At 46.2% G+C, this 21253-nt stretch overlaps 2 protein-coding genes across 2 annotated transcripts in view; one reads left to right on the top strand and one right to left on the bottom strand.

The window, feature by feature from the left end:
* The window catches only part of lsm3 (LSM3 homolog, U6 small nuclear RNA and mRNA degradation associated), a 30301-nt gene extending 19745 nt beyond the window's left edge, over positions 1 to 10556 (bottom strand). The window contains exon 1 of the mRNA XM_060835057.1: positions 10477 to 10556. Coding sequence (XP_060691040.1) covers positions 10477 to 10506 — 30 coding nt within the window. The 5' untranslated portion in view covers positions 10507 to 10556. The remainder of the gene's footprint in view (positions 1 to 10476) is intronic.
* A 333-nt stretch (positions 10557 to 10889) lies between these two features.
* Positions 10890 to 21253, top strand: part of xpc (xeroderma pigmentosum, complementation group C) — a 44383-nt gene continuing 34019 nt past the window's right edge. The window contains exons 1-3 of the mRNA XM_060835300.1: positions 10890 to 11196; positions 19799 to 20009; positions 20654 to 20745. Of these exons, the coding sequence (XP_060691283.1) occupies positions 11079 to 11196; positions 19799 to 20009; positions 20654 to 20745 (421 nt within the window). The 5' untranslated portion in view covers positions 10890 to 11078. The remainder of the gene's footprint in view (positions 11197 to 19798; positions 20010 to 20653; positions 20746 to 21253) is intronic.

Below are 21253 nucleotides of genomic sequence, written 5' to 3'. Positions count from 1 at the left end.
TGAATGGTGGAGCAGGTTTAAGGAGCTAAATGGCTGACTCCTGTTTCTACTTCTTACAGTCCTGTCCTCTTCTCTGATCCAGGAGCCCAAGGTTCATGTCTCACCTGCTGCAGAGGTGTGTAATAACCTGCCTGAGCAGGTTTGTTAGAAAACAGCAATAGTCCAATTGAAGTATGATGTGTGAAAGAAACAGAGGCTTTACGATAAGTATACCATTCTACCCTTCAAGTCTGCATCAGGAAGAACATGACTGATCTGGCTGTGGTCTCATCTCCACTTTCCTATCAGTTTCAGCTGCTGCCTGGTATTCACAGAATTCATGTGCTTGAGCTATGACAAATGATGATGAAGGGAAAGTTATTTCCACTGGTCGGTGTGTTAATCACTGAAGGAGATAAAACTTACTAAAACAAGGCAAAGTTTATTTTTGTGCAGAGCAATGTTAGGACGTGCTGATACTCAAATAAGAATCCATGAGAAAATCTGGACAGATTTAAGGAGAAATGGGATAAAGAGGACAAGTCATTACAGACGGCCTGCATAACACAGAAACCTAGAAAATAAGAGGAGGCCATTCAGCCCTTGGAGTCTGCGCTGCTATTCAATATAATCATGGCTGATCATCCAACTCACCCAAGTCTATTCCTGCTTTTCCACCATATCCTTTGATGCCTTTAATCCCAACTGCTTGAAATCATACAATGATTTCAACTCGTTGAAAATGTGTTGCTGGTTAAAGCACAGCAGGTCAGGCAGCATCCAAGGAATAGGAAATTCGACGTTTCGGGCATAAGCCCTTCATCAGGAATGAGGAGAGGGTGCCAGGCAGGTTAAGATAAAAGGTAGGGAGGAGGGACTTGGGGGAGGGGCGATGGAGATGTGTTAGGTGAAAGGAGGTCAAGGTGAGGGTGATAGGCCAGAGTGGGGTGGGGGCGGAGAGGTCAGGAAGAAGATTGCAGGTTAGGAGGGCGGTGCTGAGTTGAGGGAACCGACTGAGACAAGGTGGGGGGAGGGGAAATGAGGAAACTGGAGAAATCTGAGTTCATCCACAAGGCACCGCCCTCCTAACCTGCAATCTTCTTCCTGACCTCTCCACCCCCACCCCACTCCGGCCTATCACCCTCACCTTGACCTCCTTCCACCTATCACATCTCCATCACCCCTCCCCCAAGTCCCTCCTCCCTACCTTTTATCTTAACCTGCCTGGCACCCTCTCCTCATTCCTGATGAAGGGCTTATGCCCGAAACGTCAAATTTCCTTTTCCTTGGATGCTGCCTGACCTGCTGTGCTTTAACCAGCAACACATTTTCAACTGTGATCTCCAGCATCTGCAGACCTCATTTTTTACCCAATGATTTCAACTCCCCTGTTTTGAGAGTGCAGAGGGAATAACAAGGAACATAGGTATGCTGTGAGACAGCACAGACAATTTGGGGAACAGAAACACATTATGCAATCATACATTACAGGATAGGAGACCATTCAAGCATTAGGTTGGGTAGGTGCAGGAAGGATCCACTTGATGGGGATTCCAGAGCCATGGGTCACAGTTGAAGGATATAGGTATGACGTTTAGGACTGAGATGAGGAAAGGTTTCCCAACCCAGAGAATGGTGAGCCTGTGGAATATGCTATCACAGAATCAGTCAAAGCTTAAACATTCTAAGATTTCAAGAAGGAGCTAAGAGCTCAAATGGCAAGGAGAGAAAGTGGGAAAGAGCACCGAGTTGGATGATCAGCCATGATCATTTTGAATGGCAGTGCAGAGTCAAGAGACTGAATGGCCCACTCCTGCTCCTGTTTTCTATGTTTCTATGGAAGGGTAGAAGCAGACAAAATATTTCCACTAGTGGAAGACCAAAATAACAACTCATATTGTATAGGTAGACACTGAGAAATTGAACAGAAAATTAAGGAGAAACACCTTTATCCAGAGAATGGCGACAATATGGAATGTTCTTCCAGATGCAGTGCTTAATGTGGATGTATTTGAGTGGACATTGGATAAGCATATGGGAGAAAGCAATGAAATGACAGAGGCACAATGACGTGATGAATGGTGGGAGAAAACATGCAGAGGTTATACATTGGCATGGATAGACAAGAGAAAACTATAACAGATTTATGTTTAAGAGGCATCTTGACAGATACACGAATAGTTAGGGAATAGAGGAATGTGAACGACAAAGAGGCAAGACGTTTTTAGTTTAGAAGGGCATCAGGGAGGAAGTGGTCAAGTGAGGAAACCGTGGCATTCTAAAGAAGAAGACATTCCTCTTGTCAACAGGAAGAAGGAGGTTTATGTAAGGATGAGATGTGAAGGCTCAGTTAGGGCACTTGAGTGTTAGCCAGGAAAGACACAAGGAGAGAGCTAAGAAGAGCCAGGAAGTGACATGAGAAGTCGTCAACAGATAGGATGAAGGAAATCCTTAAGGCCTTCCATAGGTATATCAGGGATAAATAATGACTAAAGAGTAGCATCTTCTGCAGTTACACCAGCACCACTCCCCACCTCTTCCTCCGCTACATTGATGCCACCTCGTGCTCCCGCGAGGAGGTTGAGCAATTCATCAGCTTCACCAACACATTCCACCCTTAAATTTATCTGGACCATCTCTGACACCTCCCTCCCCTTCCTGGACCTCTCCATCTCCATTAATGACGACCGACTTGACACTGACATTTTTTTTACAAACCCACTGACTCCCACAGCTACCTGGATTAAACCTCTTCCCACCCTACCTCTTGCAAAAAATGCCATCCCGTATTCCCAATTCCTCCACCTCTGCCGTATCTGCTCCCAGGAGGACCAGTTCCACCACAGAACACACCAGATGACTTCCTTCTTTAGAGACCGCAATTTCCCTTCCCACGTGGTTAAAGATGCCCTGCAACATATCTCATCCACATCCCACACCTCCACCCTGAGACCCCACCCCTCCAACCGTAACAAGGACAGAACGCCCCTGGTGCTCACCTTCCACCCTACAAACCTTCGCATAAACCAAATCATCCGCCAACATTTCCGCCACCTCCAAAAAGACCCCACCATCAGGGATATATTTCCCTCCCCACCCCTTTCCGCGTTCCGCAAAGACCGTTCCCTCCGTGTCTACCTGGACAGGTCCACGCCCCCCCACGACCCACCCTCCCATCCTGGCACTTTCCCCTGCCACCGCAGGAACTGTAAAACCTGCGCCCACACCTCCTCCCTCACCTCTACCCAAGGCCCTAAAGGAGCCTTCCACATTCATCAAAGTTTTACCTGCACATCCACTAATATCATTTATTGCATCCGTGTCTCCCGATGTGGTCTCCTCTACATTGGGGAGACTGGACACCTCCTACAGAGTGCTTTAGGGAACATCTCCGGGACACCCGCACCAATCAACCACACCGCCCCGTGGCCCAACATTTCACTCTCCCACTCTGCCGAGGACATGGAGGTCTTGGGCTTCCTTCACCGCCGCTCCCTCACCACCAGACGCCTGGAGGAAGAACGCCTCATCTTCCACCTCGGAACACTTCAACCCCAGGGCATCAATGTGGACTTCAACAGTTTCCTCATTTCCCCTTCCCCACCTCACATAGTTCCAAACTTCCAGCTCAGCACTGTCCCCATGACTTGTCCGGACTTGTCCTACCTGCCTATCTCCTTTTCCACCTATCCACTCCACCCTCTCCTCCCTGACCTATCACCTTCATCCCCTCCCCCACTCACCCATTGTACTCTATGCTCCTTTCTCCCCACCCCCACCCTCCTCTCGCTTATCTCTCCACGCTTCAGGCTCTCTGCCTTTGTTCCTGATGAAGAGCCTTTGCCCGAAACGTCGATTTCTCTGCTCCTTGGATGCTGCCTGAACTGCTGTGCTCTTCCAGCACCACTAATCCAGAATCTGGTTTCCAGCATCTGCAGTCATTGGTCCTACTCTTAGGTAAAAACAATCAAGGACAGTAGTGGGAAGTTGTGCGTGGAGACTGAAGAGAGAGCAGAGGTGTGTGAAAACGTTGCCCCTTAGGTCTCTTTTATATCTTTCCCCTCAGGTCTCTTTTATATCTTTCCCCTCAGGTCTCTTTTATATCTTTCCCCTCTCACCCTAAACCTATACCATCTTGTTCTGGACTCCCCGACCCCAGGGAAAAGACTTTGCCTATTTATTCTCTCTGAATTAAACTCCATCTGCCACTTCTCAGCCCAATGGCCCATCTGGTCAAGAGCCTGTTGTAATCTGAGGTAACCCTCTTCGCTGTCCACTACACCTCCAATTTTGGTGTCATCTGCAAACTTACTAACTGTACCTCTTATGCTCACATCCAAATCATTTATGTAAATGACAAAAGGTAGAGGACCCAGCACCGATCCTTGTGGCACTCCACTGGTCACAGGCCTCCAGTCTGAAAAACAACCCTCCACCACCATCCTCTATCTTCTACCTTTGAGCCATTTCTGTATCCAAATGGCTAGTTCTCCCTGTATTCCATGAGCTCTAACCTGGGGAACCTTGTCGAACGCCTTACTGAAGTCCATATAGATCACGTCTACTGCTCTGCCCTCATCAATCCTCCTTGTTACTTCCTCAAAAAACTCAACCACATTTGTGAGACATGATTTCCTATGCACAAAGCCATGTTGACTATCTCTACTCAATCCTTGCCTTTCCAAATACACGTACATTGGATTCCCTCCAACAACTTGACCACCACCGAGGTCAGGCTCACTGGTCTATAGTTTCCTGGCTTGTCCTTACCACCCTTCTTAAACAGTGGCATCACATTAGCCAACCTCCAGTCTTCTGGTACCTCACCTGTGACTATCAATGATACAAATATCTCAGGAAGAGGTTTGATAAGGTTCCCCCCGGTATGCACTTACAGAAAACACAGAGGCATGGGATTGAGGATAATTTAGTGGTTTGGATCGGAAAATGGTTAGCTGAAAGAAGACAGAGAGTGGTGGTTGATGGAAATGTTCATCCTGGAGTTCAGTTAATAGTGGTGTACCGCAAGGATCTGTTTTGGGGCCACTGCTATTGTTCATTTTGTACATGACCTGGATGAGGGTTTAGAAGGATGGGTTAGTAAACTTTCGGATGAGAATAACGTTGTAAACAGTGGAGTTGTGGATAGCGCAGAAGGATGTTGCAAGTTACAGAGGGACATAAATAAGCTGCAGAGCTGGGCTGAGAGGTGGCAAATGTATGAGGTGATTCACTTTGGAAGAAGCAACAGGAATGCAGAGTACTGGGCTAATAGTAAGATTCTTGGTAGGGTAGATGAGTAGAGAGATCTGTGTCCACATGCATAGATCCCTGAAAGTTGCCACCTATGTTGATAGCATTGTTAAGGCAGCTTACAGTGGATTAGATTTTATTGGTAGAAGGATTGAGTTTCGGAGCCACGAGGTCATGCTGCAGCTACAAAACTCTGGTACGGCCACACTTGGTGTATTACGTACAGTTCTGGTCACTGCATTATAGGAAGGACGTGGAAAGGGTGCACAGGAGATTTACCTGGATGTTGCCTGATATGGAGGGAAGGTCTTATGAGGAAAGGTTGAGGGACTTGAGACTGTTTTTGTTACAGAGAAGAAAGTTAACAAGTGACTTAAGCAAGACATCCAAGATAATCAGAGGGTTAGATAGGGTTGACAGTGAGATCCTTCTTCCTCAAATCAAGGGGATGTAGCTTTAAATTTTAAATGTAAAAACTCGATCCCTCTAATAATAAAAGCTAACACACCATATGCCTTCTTCACAACCCTGTCAACCTGGGTGGCGGCTTTGAGGGATCTATGTACATGGACACAGAGATCTCTCTGCTCATCTACACTACCATTCACCCAGTACTCTGCATTCCTCTTCCTCCTTCCACATGTTCTATCATGTGCTTGCACAGTCTTGGTAGGCCAAAGGGTCTGTTCCTGTGTTGTTTCTTCATTCTGGAGATACTATCTTGCATTGCATGTCAGTCCATTAAACAACTCCTTACCTTCAGGTCTTTCAGCTGTATTCTGCCCATATGACCACCATTTCACAAGTCTCAACATGTTGTAGTTCATCCTCAGCCACAGCTTTCAATTTCTTTCCCCCAAGAATTCAACAACACAGCCTGACTGCAGAAAGGTTGCCCTCTCTTTTGAACCTTCAGTCATTCTCATTCATATTTATGTTTCACATTCTCTGGCAGAAGCTTTTTGTCACTATTTCAGGAGCTGCAATGTGTACTATCTAGAAGATGCACTGCAAAATTCACTAAGATTCATTCAAAAGTACCTTCCAAACGTATCACTATCTTCTCAAAAGCAAGGGATGGGCAACCAATGCTGGCCCAGCCAGTGAAGCCCACATCCCTTCAAGCCTGCTTCAACATTCAATAGGTCATAGATGATCTGTTTCCACATTCACATTTGCTTCCAATAAACTTTGACTCTCCTGCCTGGCAGGAATATTATCTACGAACCAATTAAAAATATTCAATGATACCATGTCCAACATTTCCTCTGTCAGCAAATTCCAAAATCTCTCTACTCTCAGAAGCATGAATCACAAACAGCAAACATCTAAGTGCAGCAGCTCATTAGGAAAACGAATAGATTGCTGGCCTTTATTTCAAAGGGAATGGAATATAAAAACATAACAATCTTGCTAAAATGAACAGGCACTAGTAAGATGTACAGGTCAGGTGAATTGGCCATGTTAAATTGCCCATAGTGTTGGGTGCACTAGTCAGTGGGAAATGGGTCTGGGTGGGTTACTCTTCGGAGGGTCAGCGTGGACTGGTTGGGCCGAAGGGCCTGTTCCCACACTGTAGGGAATCCAATGGTGATGGTAAGCTGCCTTCTTAAATCACTGCAGTCCATCTGCTGTAGGTGCACCCACAATACCGTTAGGGATGGAAGTTCTAGGATTTTGGCTGTGACACTGAAGGAATAACAATATTCTTCCAGGCAGTGGCTTGGAGGTGAACTTGCAGATGGTGATGTCCCCATGTATCTGCTGCCCTTGTCCTTCCAGCTGCGAAGAGGTCGTGGATTTGCAAGATTATGTCTGAGGATCTTCGATGAATACTTGCAGTCCATCTTGCAGATGGTACACATTGCTGTGTCAGTGGTGGATAGAATGGACATTTGGGGATGTGGTGCCAATCGAGCAGGCTGGCTTTGTCCTGGACGGTGTCAAGTTTTTTGCATGTTGTTAGAGCTGCACTCATCCAGGCAAGTGGGAGAATTCCATTACACTCCTGCCTTTTGCCTTGTAGATGGTGGACAGGTTCTGAGGAGTTAGGACAGTTACTCACTGCTGTGTTCCTAGACTCTGACCTGTCTTGTAGCCACAGTATTCGTATATATTTTCTAATCAACCAGAGATGATATTACATACCACAGGAGCAGGTGGGACTTGAACCCAAAGACAGAGATAGGGACAGTACCATGTGCCACAACTGAACTTATTTGGCAAATCCAGTTGAGTTTCTGGTCAATGGTAACCCCAGCATGTTTGAGAGGAGGAGATTCAGCGATGGCAACGCCACCGGATGCAATGCTTAGTTTCTCTGCTATAGGGGATGGTCATAGCCTGGCATTGCTGGAAAAGCACAGCAGGTAAGGCAGCATCCAAGGAGGAGAACCGACATTTTGGGCTAAAGGCTTTTATCAGGAGTAGGGCTAGAAGTCTCATGAGTGGAGGCTGTAAAGTGCAAATGTGCCATTTTTCAGTCCAAGCCTGGATATTGTCCAGGTTTTATTGCATCATGTCATAACATTGGGAGCAGGTTGATTAAGACATCTGCAAACTCTTTTTTTTCTTCCAGCCAACTTTCCTTGCGCTAGTATGTTACAATTTACACCATGATCTCCTACTTTACATAATAAACTTTTCCGTGAAACCTTGTCAAAATATCTTCTGGGTATTCAAGTCCAGTACATCAGAGAGCTCCCCTTCATTCCCAAAAACTTCAATAAACTTGTCAAGGTGATTTTTCTCTCAGAAGGTCATGCTTACTCTTTCCAATTATCTTGAGCTGTTCTAAATGCTCAGTTATAACCACTAAGCTGAGTTTCCTGTCTCCCTCCCTTCTTGGATACAGAAGTTATATTTGCTATTATCCAATCTAATGGAACCTTTTCAGAATCAAGCATCCATTTGAACCCAGGAACCTGATTGTCCACAGCTCTATCAAATTGCTCAATGCCCTGCATGCAACTGTCTCATCAGCATAAAACACCACTCAGAGCACAGAAAATGGGGGAGATACTAAGTGAATATTTTGCATCAGTATTTACTGTGGAAAAGGATATGGAAGATATAGACTGTAGGGAAACAGATGGAGACATCTTGCAAAATGTCCTGATTACAGAGGAGGAAATGCTGGATGTGTTGAAACGGTTAAAGGTGGATAAATCCCCAGGACCTGATCAGGTGTACCCGAGAACCCTATGGGAAGGTAGAGAGGTGATTGCTGGGCCTCTTGCTGAGATATTTGTATCATCGAGAGTCACAGGTGAGGTGCCAGAAGACTGGAGGTTGGCTAACGTGGTGCCTCTGTTTAAGAAGTGTGGTAAGGACAAGCCAGGGAACTATAGACCAGTGAGCCTCACGTCGGTGGTGGGCAAGTTGTTGGAGGGAATCCTGAGGGACAGGATGTACATGTATTTGGAAAGGCAAGGACTGATTAGGGGTAGTCAACATGGCTTTGTGCGTGGGAATCATGTCTCACAAACTTGATTGAGTTTTTTGAAGAAGTAACAAAGAAGATTGATGAGAGCAGAGCAGTACATGTGATCTATATGGACTTCAGTAAGGCGTTCGACAAGGTTCCCCATGGGAGACTGATTGGCAAGATTAGATCGCATGGAATAAAGGTAGAACTAGCCATTTGGATACAGAACTGGCTCAAAAGTAGAAGACAGAGGGTGGTGGTGGAGGGCTGTTTTTCAGACTGGAGGCCTGTGACCAGTGGAGTGCCACAAGGATCAGTGCTGGGTCCTCTACTTTTTGTCATTTACATAAATGATTTGGATGTGATCATAAGAGGTACACATAGTAAGGTTGCAGATGACACCAAAATTGGAGGTGTAGTGGACAGCGAAGAAGGTTACCTCAGATTACAACAGGATCTGGACCAGATGGGCCAATGGGCTGAGAAGTGGCAGATAGAGTTTAATTTAGATAAATGCGAGCTGCCGCATTTTGGGAAAGCAAATCTTAACAGGACTTATACACTTAATGGCAAGGTCCTAGGGAGTATTGCTGAACAAAGAGACCTTGGAGTGCAGGTTCATAGCTCCTTGAAAGTGGAGTCGCAAGTAGATAGGATAGTGAAGGCAGCGTTTGGTATGCTTTCCTTTATTGGTCAGAGTATTGAGTACAGGAGTTGGGAGGTCATGTTGCGGCTGTACAGGACATTGGTTAGGCCACTGTTGGAATATTGTGTGCAATTCTGGTCTGCTTCCTATCGGAAAGATGTTGTGAAACTTGAAAGGGTTCAGAAACGATTTACAAGGATGTTGCAGGGTTGGAGGATTTGAGCTACAGGGAGAGGCTGAACAGGGTGGGGCTGTTTTCCCTGAAGCGTCAGAGGCTGAGGAGTGACCTTGTAGAGATTAACAAAATTATGAGGGGCATGGATAGGATAAATAGACAAAGTCTTTTCCCCAGGGTTGGGGAGTCCAGAACTAGAGGGCATAGGTTTAGGGTGAGAGAGGAAAAATATAAAAGAGACCTAAGGGACAACTTTTTCACACAGAGGGTGGTACGTGTATGGAATGAGCTGCCAGAGGATGTGGTGGAGGCTGGTACAATTACAACATTTAAGAGGCATTTGGATGGGTATATGAATAGGAAGGGTTTGGAGGGATATGGGCCGGGTGCTGGCAGGTGGGACTAGATTGGGTTGGGGTATCTGGTCGGCATGGACGGGTTGGACCGAAGGGTCTGTTTCCATGCTGTACATCTTTATGACTCTAACTATACAACTGCATTATTCCCCCTCTCTCTTTCACCGACTCCCATCACAGAGCCTGGACAGGACTCATACTCGGACTCCCTTTCCCACGCTCTCCTACTTTCTGTTCCCCACAGTCCCTGTATCACGCCCACTCTCACCCCACCCCCAGCTCACCTCCTGAGTGCCTTTGCCTCCTCCACCTCACCTACCGCCTTGCTCCTCTATTTGTTGCTCATCCCTCCCCTCACCCACACACACACACTCAGTTCTCTCCCTCCACTTCCCTCTTTCTCTCCCCATTCCACCCACATCCCTCTATCTCTCCTTCACCTCCTGTCCTACACTCACTCCCTCTGCTCTACTCCTTCTCCCAATCTCTCTCTTCAACCCTCCCTCCCCCATTCTCTCTCTCCCCCCCTTTCCCTCACCATTCTCCCTCCCTTTATTCCTTCCCCTTCTCCTCCCTACCGCTCCCTTTATTCCTTTCATTTCTTTTTCTCCCTCGCTCTATCTATCCCGGTTTTTTTTACCTGATCTCCCTCCTCCGCCATGGTTTGCATCCGGGTGACAGTGCCCTGCGCATGCGAATTGGGGTGGGGGATGGGGCTGCTGGTGCCGGACGCTTTGAGGATTCAGTCCTCCCGCTGCCGCGACCCCTAGCGGCGGGGAGGAGATGATGGGAGCTGGGCGGCGGTCGCTTGGGGGATTCAGTCCTCCCGCTGCCGCGACCCCTAGCGGCGGGGAGGAGATGAGGAAGCTGGGCGGCGGTCGATAGGGGGCATTCAGTCCTCCCGCTGCCGCGACCCCTAGCGGCGGGGAGGAGATGAGGAAGCTGGGCGGCGGTCGATAGGGGGGGGATTCAGTCCTCCCGCTGCCGCGACCCCTAGCGGCGGGGAGGAGATGATGGGAGCTGGGCGGCGGCGCATGCGCGGTGCGGCGGGAAGGTGTATGGGATGACTGCACAGTAGCAGGAGCAGCAGAGACATCTATAACCCTCTCCCCCCTCCCCTTCCCTCTGACCCTTGCCTTCCGGGGGAAGCTGCTGTTATATAAATTCTGTTTCATAACAGCCGCCGGAGAACGTGTGAGATTGATTCTGTCCCGTCTCTAAAGTTACAGAGCAGGCTCGAACATGGTCAAAAGGAAAGGGTCATCAGCCCAGACTGACTGCAAAAGGCTGAAGAAGGACAGCAGCAGAACCAAAACTGTCAAAGAGTGCCTAGTGAACTGTGCAAAACAGCTGCCTCCTGGTAATTATCTCTCAAAGTTGCTTTTCCTCTTTGTGCAGAGTTTGCAGTGACTAACTCACAACCACTGCAGTAACCAAATGCAATGCAATGCAGTCTCTGCCATCCATTCAAACCTTTCTTATCTGTCAGAGCAGTGATGGTCATTAGCTGTAACTACTTTGGCACCTCCCTGAGAAATTTATTACACTTGTGCAGCACTTTTCCTGGCCTTGAGATAGTAGAAGATTGAAGCGAATGAGAAATTGCTGGAGAAGCTCAGCAGGTCTGTGGAGGGAGAAACTGAGTTAACATTTCAAGTCCAATGAGTGTTCTTCAGAACACTGGACTCCAAATGTTAACTCTGCTTTCTCTCCATTGATGTGGCCAGACCAGCTGAGTTTCTTCAATAATATCTGTTGTTGCAGATCTTCAGCATCTGCAGTTCTTGGTTTTAATATAGGAGAAGATTGAATCAGTGCAGAAACTTTTATAGCCCAGAGATACTGGTATTTTTAATCATCTAAATATAGATGGAGATAGCATTTGTCCAAAGCATAGAAAGAAGAGGCTAAGGGTTCTTGTGACCCCTCCATGAAGATCCTTATGCAAGTCCAACTTGCCCTGCAGGAGTGTCATTACATGCCCAACAGTTTGAATAAAAATAATGAGCAATCTGGTTGGAGACTATCTTTGGTTTTGATTTGATTTATTGTAGTCACATATCTAAGTACAGTGAAAAGTTTTTTGTTTTGCAAGTAGTAGAGGCAGATCATAGCAAAAAAAACATACAGATCATAGGTTCTAAGACAGAGTAAGGTATATAAGGTTACGACTTCGCAGGAGGTGTGCAAAAGTAAGATTGACATTACCAAGATTAACATTATTTGAAGTTAGGCCCATTCAGCAGTCTGATAACATCAGGAACTGTCCTTGAACTTATTGGTAAATCTATTCAAGCTTCTGTATTTTCTGCCTGACAGAATAGTTTGGAAGAAAGCATTACCAGGTGGGAGGGATCTTTGATGATGTTGGCAGCCTTTCCATGCCAACAAGAAGAAGAAATGGAGTCCATGGCTGGGCTACAATCTGTGGCCCACAAGAACAAACCTAAACAGTTTTGTTCTACATCAGTCTGTCCTCAGACAAAATAAAAGACGGATGTGGTTCTGGGGAATGAATTGCATTCAATTTTATTAAAGGAAGACTTTATAAAATTCACTTTATGGGATGCAGCCATCACTGCTAGACCAGTATTTATTGCCCATCCTAATTGCCCTTGAGCTGGTGGTGGTGAGTTACTTTCTTGAACTGTTGGAGCCCATGTGCCGTAGGTAGACTCTCACTGCTTATTTGGGAGGGAATTCCAAGGTTTTGATTGGAACACTGGAGGAACAGCAATATATTTCTAAGTCTGATTGTGAGTGGCTTGGAGGGGAACTTGCAGATGAAGGTGCAACATTTAGGGACAGTGATTGTTTTATCATTAGTTTTATGTGGCCCGAGTGGTCTGGAGCCTCAGTGCTGGCATGCACTTGGTGAAAAGACAATCATTCAAGTACTTCGTTAAAAAATGTATTTATTCTTATGCTGAACTTTTATTTATTATGCTTTCAAGTCTGCAATACAGAATACACTTAAATATCTGTATCTTGGTACCCGTACATAAGATGGCGCCAAAGTGGTGACATTACATACTTTTGTCTGCGCTCATTTCAATGCACGTGACCATAAAGCTAATTCAATTCAGTTTATGTCAGCGGCAGAGTAAAGATTGTAGACAATAAATTTCAGTGAGTTTGGAAAGGATCTAGCCCAAGTAAATTGGAATTGAAGGTTGGCAGGCGAAACAGTTATGGAAGAACTGCCTTTAAAGAGGATGTGGAGGAGTTGGACTGGGGTGGGCAAAGCTAAAAATCTCACAACACCAGGTTATAGTCCAACGGGTGCTTCCAAATAAACCTGTTGGACTATAACCTCGTGTGTGTGTGTGTGATTTTTGACTTTAAATAGGAGACTGCTTCAGTACAGTCAAGATTATATTCTGCAGAGAGGGAAACAATCCAGAGTTCCCTGGGTAAACTGAAACAGAAAAGGAACATATGATAGATAGCAGGTTGATAATACAAGTGAGAAGCGGGTTGAATCTAAAAAGTTCACAGCAGAAGTAAAAAAAAGGCTGATAATGATTAAATTCCCTTTTATATTAGTTATCTGAATGGGAAAAATGTGCAAAGCTATAGGGAAAAGACTGGAGTGTGGTACTAGGTGAGTTGCTCTTGAGAGAGCCAGCACATATACTATGGGCAAATGGCCTTGGTCTTAGCTATAATTTTTCTATCATTTTATAGTGAGATGTTTATAATATAGGCAATAAAGGGATTTAGTATGTAGCTGCCCCTGTAATTTAGGAAATGGGGTAGTTGATCAGCTCAGTTGCTGGACAGCTGGTTTGTGGTGTAGTGTGACGTCATTGGAGTGGGTTCAATTCCTGCACTGGCTGAGAAGAAGAGTCCTTCATGGTAACCTTGGTCCTCTGGGAATAAGGTGACTTTACCGTTTTAATGTCGGTAATGCAGCAGTTGAATTTTGCACAGCGAGATCCCACAAACAGCGATGTGATAATGACGGAATCATCTAGTTTAGTAATGTTGATTGACGAGTAGATATTGACCAGGACACAGGTGAGAGCTCTGTTACTCCTCTTCAAACGGGTGACCATAATTTCTTTTATGTCCAATTCAGCAGGCAGGGCCGCAGTTTATTACATCACCCAAATGACCTGTCCTCCGATGGTGCAGCAGTCCTTCAGTACTGCATTGAGAACATCACTGGAGGATTCTGTGCTCAAAGCTTTGGAATAGGACATAAACCCATGGCCCTCTGACTCCAGTGAGAGTGATGCCCACTAAGATTGTCACATAAAAGCTGATATATGAATACACTAGAGTGTTTTTATTTTGTTCTTTGTTCAGAATTTCATTGTCAGAAGTCACACAACACCAGGTTATAGCCCAACAGGTTTATTTGAAATCACAAGCTTTTGGAGCACTGCTGCCTTGCCACTTCACCTGATGGAGCAGCGCTCCGAAAGCTTGTGATTAAAATAAATCTGTCGGACTGTAATCTAGTGTCATGTGACTTCTGACGCACCAACAGGCCAGCACCAACAACTCTGCATCTTGACAATTTCATTAAACTGTGTAAAGAACCAAGTTCCACAGACTTGGCCAAGACTGGGTGAGTAAATTCTCAATCTGAGCACCATGAGACATTCTGAGACTCTGCAGAGGTGTGAATTTCTACCAGGTGGAGTGACAAGACTGATATTCACATGTGTATTTGATAGATTGACAAGAAATATAGAACTGAAAATGTGTTGCTGGAAAAGCGCAGCAGGTCAGGCAGCATCCAAGGAACAGAAAATTCGACGTTTCGGGCATAAGCCCTTCATCAGGAATCCTGTTCCTTGGATGCTGCCTGACCTGCGCTTTTCCAGCAACATATTTTCAGATCTGATCTCCAGCATCTGCAGACCTCACTTTCTCCAACAAATATAGAACACAGAGGATGGGCCAATTGTCTGAACCAGCATTTTTGATATCAGGAGCCTCTTTCCTCCCTTAATGCTCCAATCCATTCTCACTTAAATGTTAATCCAGCTTCCCCTTTAAACATATCTCTACTGTCCACCTCACTCCAACTCCTTGTGGTAGTGAGTTCTGCATTCTTAACGCTGTCAAGACAGAGATGTTCATTTGGAGTTCCTGAAGAGATTTAACCCCTCTGGCAGGAAGTATAGAGGAGCTGAATATTATTTAAATGGAGAAAGGCTGCAGAAAGCAGTAGAGCAGAAGAATTTGGGAGCCCTCATCCATGGATCACAAAAAGCAAATGTCCAAGTTCAGTGGACAATAGGGAAAGCAAATGGAGTATAAAAGTTTTGCCAAAGCACTAGTTAGACCACAGCTAGCATAGAACTTGGAAAGGTACAGCACAGAACAGGCCTCTTCAGCCCAAGCTGGTGTGCCAAGGATTATTCCTAATCTAAAATAAAATAACCTAACCCACACACCCCTGGACTCACTGCTCTCCATGTGCATGTCCAGCAGTCACTTAAATGTCCCTAATGACTCTACTTCCCCCACCACCTCTAGCAATGCAATCCATGCATTCACAACTCTCTGTGTAAAGGACCTAACTCTGACGTCTCCTTTATACCTTCCTCCTAATATCTTAAAACTATGATCCCTTGTGATAATCAAACCTGCCCTGGGGAAAAGTTTCTGGCTATCGACTCTATCTATTCCACTCATTATCTTGTATACCTCAATCAGGTCTCCTCTCTTCCTCCTCCTCTCCAGAGAGAAAAGTCCAAACTTAGTCAACCTTTCTTCATAAGACAAGCCCTCCAGTCCAGGCAGCATCCTGGTAAACCTTCTTTGCACCCTCTCCAAAGCCTCCGCATCTTTCCTATTGTAGGGCGACCGGAACTGGACACAATATTCCAAGTGTGGTCTCACCAGGGACTTGTAGAGATGCAGCAAAACGTTGCGGCTCTTAAACTCGATCCCCCTGTTAATGAAAGCCAAAATGCCATATGCTTTCTTAACAACATGGTGGCAACTTTGAGGGATCTATATACTTGAACACCCAGATCCCTCTGTTCCTCCACACTGCCAAGAATCCTGTCTTTAACCCTATATTCAGCGTTCACGTTCGACCTTCCAAAATGCATCACTTTGCATTTATCCAGGTTGAGCTCCATCTGCCATTTCTCAGCCCAGCTCTGCATCCTGTCTGTGTCACACTGCAGCCTGCAATAGCCCTCCGTACTATCAACGGCAACTCCAACCTTTGTGTCATCAGCATATATACTAACCCACCCCTCAACCTCCTCATCCAAGTCACTTAGAAAAACTACAAAGAGCAGAGGTCCAAAAACAGAGCTCTGCGGGACACCACTGACCTCCAGGCAGAATACTTTGCATCTACAACCACTCTCTGCCTTCTAACAGCCAACCAATTCTGAATCCAGATAGCCAAATCTCCCCTTATCCCATACTTCTTGACTTTATGAATGAGTCTACGATGGGGAACCTTATCAAATGCCTTGCTGAAATCCATATACACCACATTCACTGCTTGACCTTCATTGACCTGTCTCGTCATCTCCTCAATGAACTCAATAAGATTTGTGAGGTATGACCTGCCCCTCACAAAGCCATGCTGACTGCCTTTAATCACGCTCTGCTTTTCTAAATAGTCCTAAATCCTATCCCTCAAAACCTTGCTGACCACAGACAGAAGACTGACTGGTTTGTAATTGCCAGGGATTTCCCTATTCCCCTTCTTGAGAAGAGGAACAACATTCGCCTCCCTCCAATCCTCCGGTATGACTCCTGTGGAGAGTGAGGAAGCAAAGATCTTCACCAGCAGCTTAGCAAGCTCCTTTCTCGCTTCCTGGAGCAACCTAGGAAAAATCTGGTGTGGCCCTGGGGACTTATCAATCTTCATGTTTGGCAAAATTTCCAGCACATCAACTTCATCAATCTTGATCTGTTCAAGCCTGTACCCCAGCTCCTCAAAGTTCTCATTCACAACAAGGTCCCTTTCCTTGGTGAAAATCGAAGCAAAAATCTCATTTAGGGCTTCCCCTATCTGCTCAGACTCCACGCACAAGTTCCCTCCGCTATCCCTGATCGCCTCTACCTTCTCCCTGATCATTCTCTTATTCCTCACGAATGAGTAAAATGCCTTTGGGTTCTCCCTAATCCTTCCTGCCAAGCCTTTTTCATATCCCATCCTGGCTCTCCTCAGTCCATTTCTGAGCTTTTTTCTAGTTAGCCTGTAAAACTGTGCTAGATCCTTGCTTCCTTCACCTCACGTAAGCTGCCGTCTTGCTTTTGACAAGAAGCTCCTCTGTTCTCATCATCCAAGGTTCCTTAATCTTACTCCTTCTTACCTGCCTCAGAGGAACAAATTTGTGCATCACTCACAACAACTGCTCCTTAAATAGTCTCCACATGTCTATTGTGCCCTTTCTGTGCAACAATTGCTCCCAGTCTGTACTTCACAACTCCTGTCTGATAGCGTCATAACTCCCATTTCCCCAAAGAAGTATCTTCCCATGGTAACTGCTACTTTTCTTCTCTCAGGCTCTGGTAAATATGAGGCAGTTATGGTCACTGTCACCAAAATGTTCTCCCACCGCGGGATCTGACACCATCCTGGCTCATTGCCGAGCACCAAACTGGCCTCTCCCCTCGTAGGTCTATCTACATACTGAGTAAGGAAACCCTCCTGAACACACCTGACAAAAACGGCTCCATCCAAACCGTCTGCTCTAAGGATGTTCCAGCCAGTATTGGGAAAGTTGAAGTCACCGTTAACAACAACCCTGCTACATCTGCATTTTTCCAAAATCTGCCGGCCTATCAGTTCTTCAATCTCCCTACTGCTATTTGGGGGTTTTCTACAGACCCCCTATGAGGTGGCTGTTCCCTTGCTGTTCCTAACTTCCACCCATACTGACTCAGTAGACAAACCTTCCTCAATAACCTCCATTCCTGTAGCTGTGATGCACTCTCTGATTAACAATGCTACACCCCCTCCCTGCACTTTTTAAAAGTTCTAAACCCTGGAACATCCAGCAACTGTTCCTGCCCCTGTGAAACCCATGTCTCCGTTATGGCCGCAGCACCATAGCCCCAAGTACTGATCCATACTCTAAGTTCATCACTCTTATTTCTGACACTCCATGTGTTAAAGCAGATACACTTTAAGCGATCCCTTTGTTTCATCACGTGAGAAACCTTCCTGATAGATTCACTGCCCCATGTACAACTATCCCCCTCTCAGATATGTAGCCCTGATTCCCACTCCCCTGCCAAACTAGTTTAAACCCTCCCAAACCACACAAACAAATCTCCCACCCAGGCCATTTGTGCCCCTCTAGTTCAGGTGCAACCCGTCCTTCACGTACAGGTCCCATCTTCCCCAGAAGGCATCCCAATGGTCTAGGTATCTGAAGCCCTCCCTCCTGCACCAGCCGTACAGCCACATTTAAAGCTGCATTCGCTGACTGTTCCTCACCGCACTATATCGTGGCACCGGTAGCAAAGATCACTGAGATCACTACTCTACTCGCCCTGCTCTTCAGCTTCCAACCTAACTCTCCGTAGTCACTTTTCAGATCCTCAATCCCTTTCCTGGCTATATCATTGGTGCCAATATGTACCACGATATCTGGCCGCTCACCCACCCCTTCAGAATCCTGTAAACCTGATCGGTGACATCCCGGACCGTGGCACCAGGGAGGCAGCATACCTCCCGGGAGTCCCGTTCCTGACCACAAAATCTCCTGTCAATCCGTTTAACTAATGAGACCCCTACCACTAGCGCTTTTCTGTTCCCCCCCCCCTTCCCTTCTGGGCCTCAGTGCCAGTGACCTGACAACTATAACTTCCCCCCCAGTAGGCTGCCCCCACTAGCAGTATCCAAAATGCTATACTTACTGCTGAGGGGAACGGCCACAGGGGATCCCTGCTGTATCTGTTGCTTCCCTTTCCTCCCCCTGACAGTAACCCAGCTGTCCTTACCCTGTGTCTGGGGAGTGACCACATCCCTGTACATCCTCTCAATTTGCCCCTCAGCCTCCCGAATGATCCACAGTTCATCCAGCTCCAGCTCCACTTCCCTAACTCCGTTTTCAAGGAGCTAGAGTTGGGTACACTTCCCGCAGATGTGGTTGGCAGAGACATGTGTTGTGTCTCTCACCTGCCACATTCTGCAGGAGGGTCATGCAACTACCCTGTCAGCCATAACACGCTAATTTGAAAGCCCACACAGGACTAAACAAGGAAGAGAAGAAGAAAAAAAGAGAAAATATACTGAGTTTATGGACTCTTATAAGGTGGGTGGAAGGGAGACCCTACGGTGCAGGGACTCTGGTTTAGATCTCGCCCAATTAACAACTTCCCGGCAGCCTTTGTTTCTCTCGGCCCTCTCTCCTCACTGCTCTGTTCAAAATGGAGGCCCAACTCTCGAGGTGAGTCCCTTTTTTTAAGTGGGAAAACCTCCATTTTGAACAGAGCGGTGAGGAGAGAGGGCAGAGAGAAACGAGGGCTGCTGGATAAGTCAGTTTTCCCCACTTAAAAAAATTACTGTGAACAGTTTTGGTCCCCATATCTAAAGAAAGATATAACGGCTTTAAAGGCAGTCCAGAGAAAGTTCACTAGGCTGTTCCTAGGTATACAGGGACTGGGGAAGTACAGGAGATTTGGGTGGTTGTAATGAGGTCAGTCTGGTGGATGACATAGAGTACGACTTCCCTGATTGGGGCTGTTAACCTGGTCCAATCAGGAGCTGTGGCTGACATAAGAACAGAAGTGTCCGAGGTTCCGTTCACTCTAAGAGCTGGCTCTGACAGCGCTGGATCAGTGTCAAGTACTGTGCATGCATATGTGAAGGGTGACTGGTGATGGGATACCAGCCTCTCTGGAGTTATGCCAGTGGTTTAATGGCTATGTTCCCCTACTTCCATGTGACCTACAACAGCCACGTGCTAGGACATCTGATTTTTTATTGCACCCTGACATCTCCTCCTCTTTCCTTTGATGAACAGATGATGACAGCCAGGACTTTGAACCTGAAAAGCCTCTGGCAAAATCCAAACGTCGTGGAAGGGGTGCAGCGAAGGCAGGGGTCAGCCTGACCCCTCAGGGTAAGAGCATCAGAGGAAAAAACCCGCCGAAAGCCAGGGAGAGAAAAAGATGCGCTTCAGTCAAAGAAGGTGACAGCAAAGAGATGCAACAGGCTGTACCCACCTCTGGCAGGTAAGCCTTTCTGAGAGTGGGCAGACTTGACGGGCTAAATGGTGGCCTCCTGTGCCATAACACTACGTGAATAGAACGGTAGCAGTTATAGTTCTGGGAGGCATTGGTGAATAACTGTGCCAGACCTCTTTGAGACTCGCTGTGTGGAGCGTGAGCTCCCTGTTCTGTTTCAGTAAGATAGAGGAGCACTTTCAGCTCAACGATTTCAATATCTCTTACGGCACAGATTGAACTAATAGTGGGATGAAGAACTGCAAAGAATTTTGACCTAAGTAATTCATCGGTGTTGAAATGTTTCTAAATTCGGGGTTTAAATCAATTGAATTTCTATCTTCCAGGCAATTCATTCATTGTTTTGTTGAAGATTTCTAGCATCTGCAGTTTTTTTTTATGTAAGTCATTTACTGCTTGGAGGGAAATCATCTAAAATAAAATCAGTGATAGCCCAGTATTGTATCAACAGCATTGGCTTTCTCTCACTTATTAAAGGAGAGCTTGAGTTTCAAACAGGCTTATTTTAACAGCACCACTATCAGCCCAGAGTGAAACATTTAGCAGATGCAGGTGACAAAACCTGCCACTTTCTCTCTCTCTCTCAATCTGCCTGGAGCTAATTGTGTTTATTCTCTCCAAACTTCCCTCAGGTTGGTGGAACCAGCAAAGCAGCAGAAAGAAACTAGTTCCCAGGAAGGAGACAGTACAGAGGACAGTGAAGATGAGTGGGAGGAAGTGGAAGGTAACAAATGGTCTCACAGACTAACACGATGTCATTTTACCTGACCCGCCAAATAAATCTCTCAGCGTTCAACCTGGTTTCAATTTGCAGTACATTTGTTAACCTGCCCCGAAGTGTAACTTCTAGGTGAAGTGATTAGAGGGAGCTTTACTCCATATCTAACCTTGTGCTGCCCCTGTCCAGGGTGTGTTTGAGGAGGGCAGCATAAAGGAGGCTTTACTTTTAGTTTGGGAGAGTAGAGGAAGCTTTGCATGCAGTTTCAAAGAAAAACGTGTATAGGGAGCTTTATACTGGACCTAAACCCATCCTAGGAGTGTTTGCTGGTGACAGTATAGAGGGAGATTTATTCTGTATCTAAATCTCATGCTGTCCTTCTCCTGGTGTGTTTGATGGGGGAGGTGTTGAGAAAGCTTTCCTTTCTGTTTAATAGAGTACGGGGAGTTTTGCTCTGTATCTAACTCTATGTTCTTCCTGTCCTGGGAGTGTTTAATGAGTACAGTGCAGAGGG

Source organism: Hemiscyllium ocellatum, chromosome 14 (assembly GCF_020745735.1).
Source record: "Hemiscyllium ocellatum isolate sHemOce1 chromosome 14, sHemOce1.pat.X.cur, whole genome shotgun sequence".
NCBI lineage: Eukaryota > Metazoa > Chordata > Chondrichthyes > Orectolobiformes > Hemiscylliidae > Hemiscyllium > Hemiscyllium ocellatum.
This window is presented reverse-complemented; position numbering and strand designations above follow the sequence as displayed.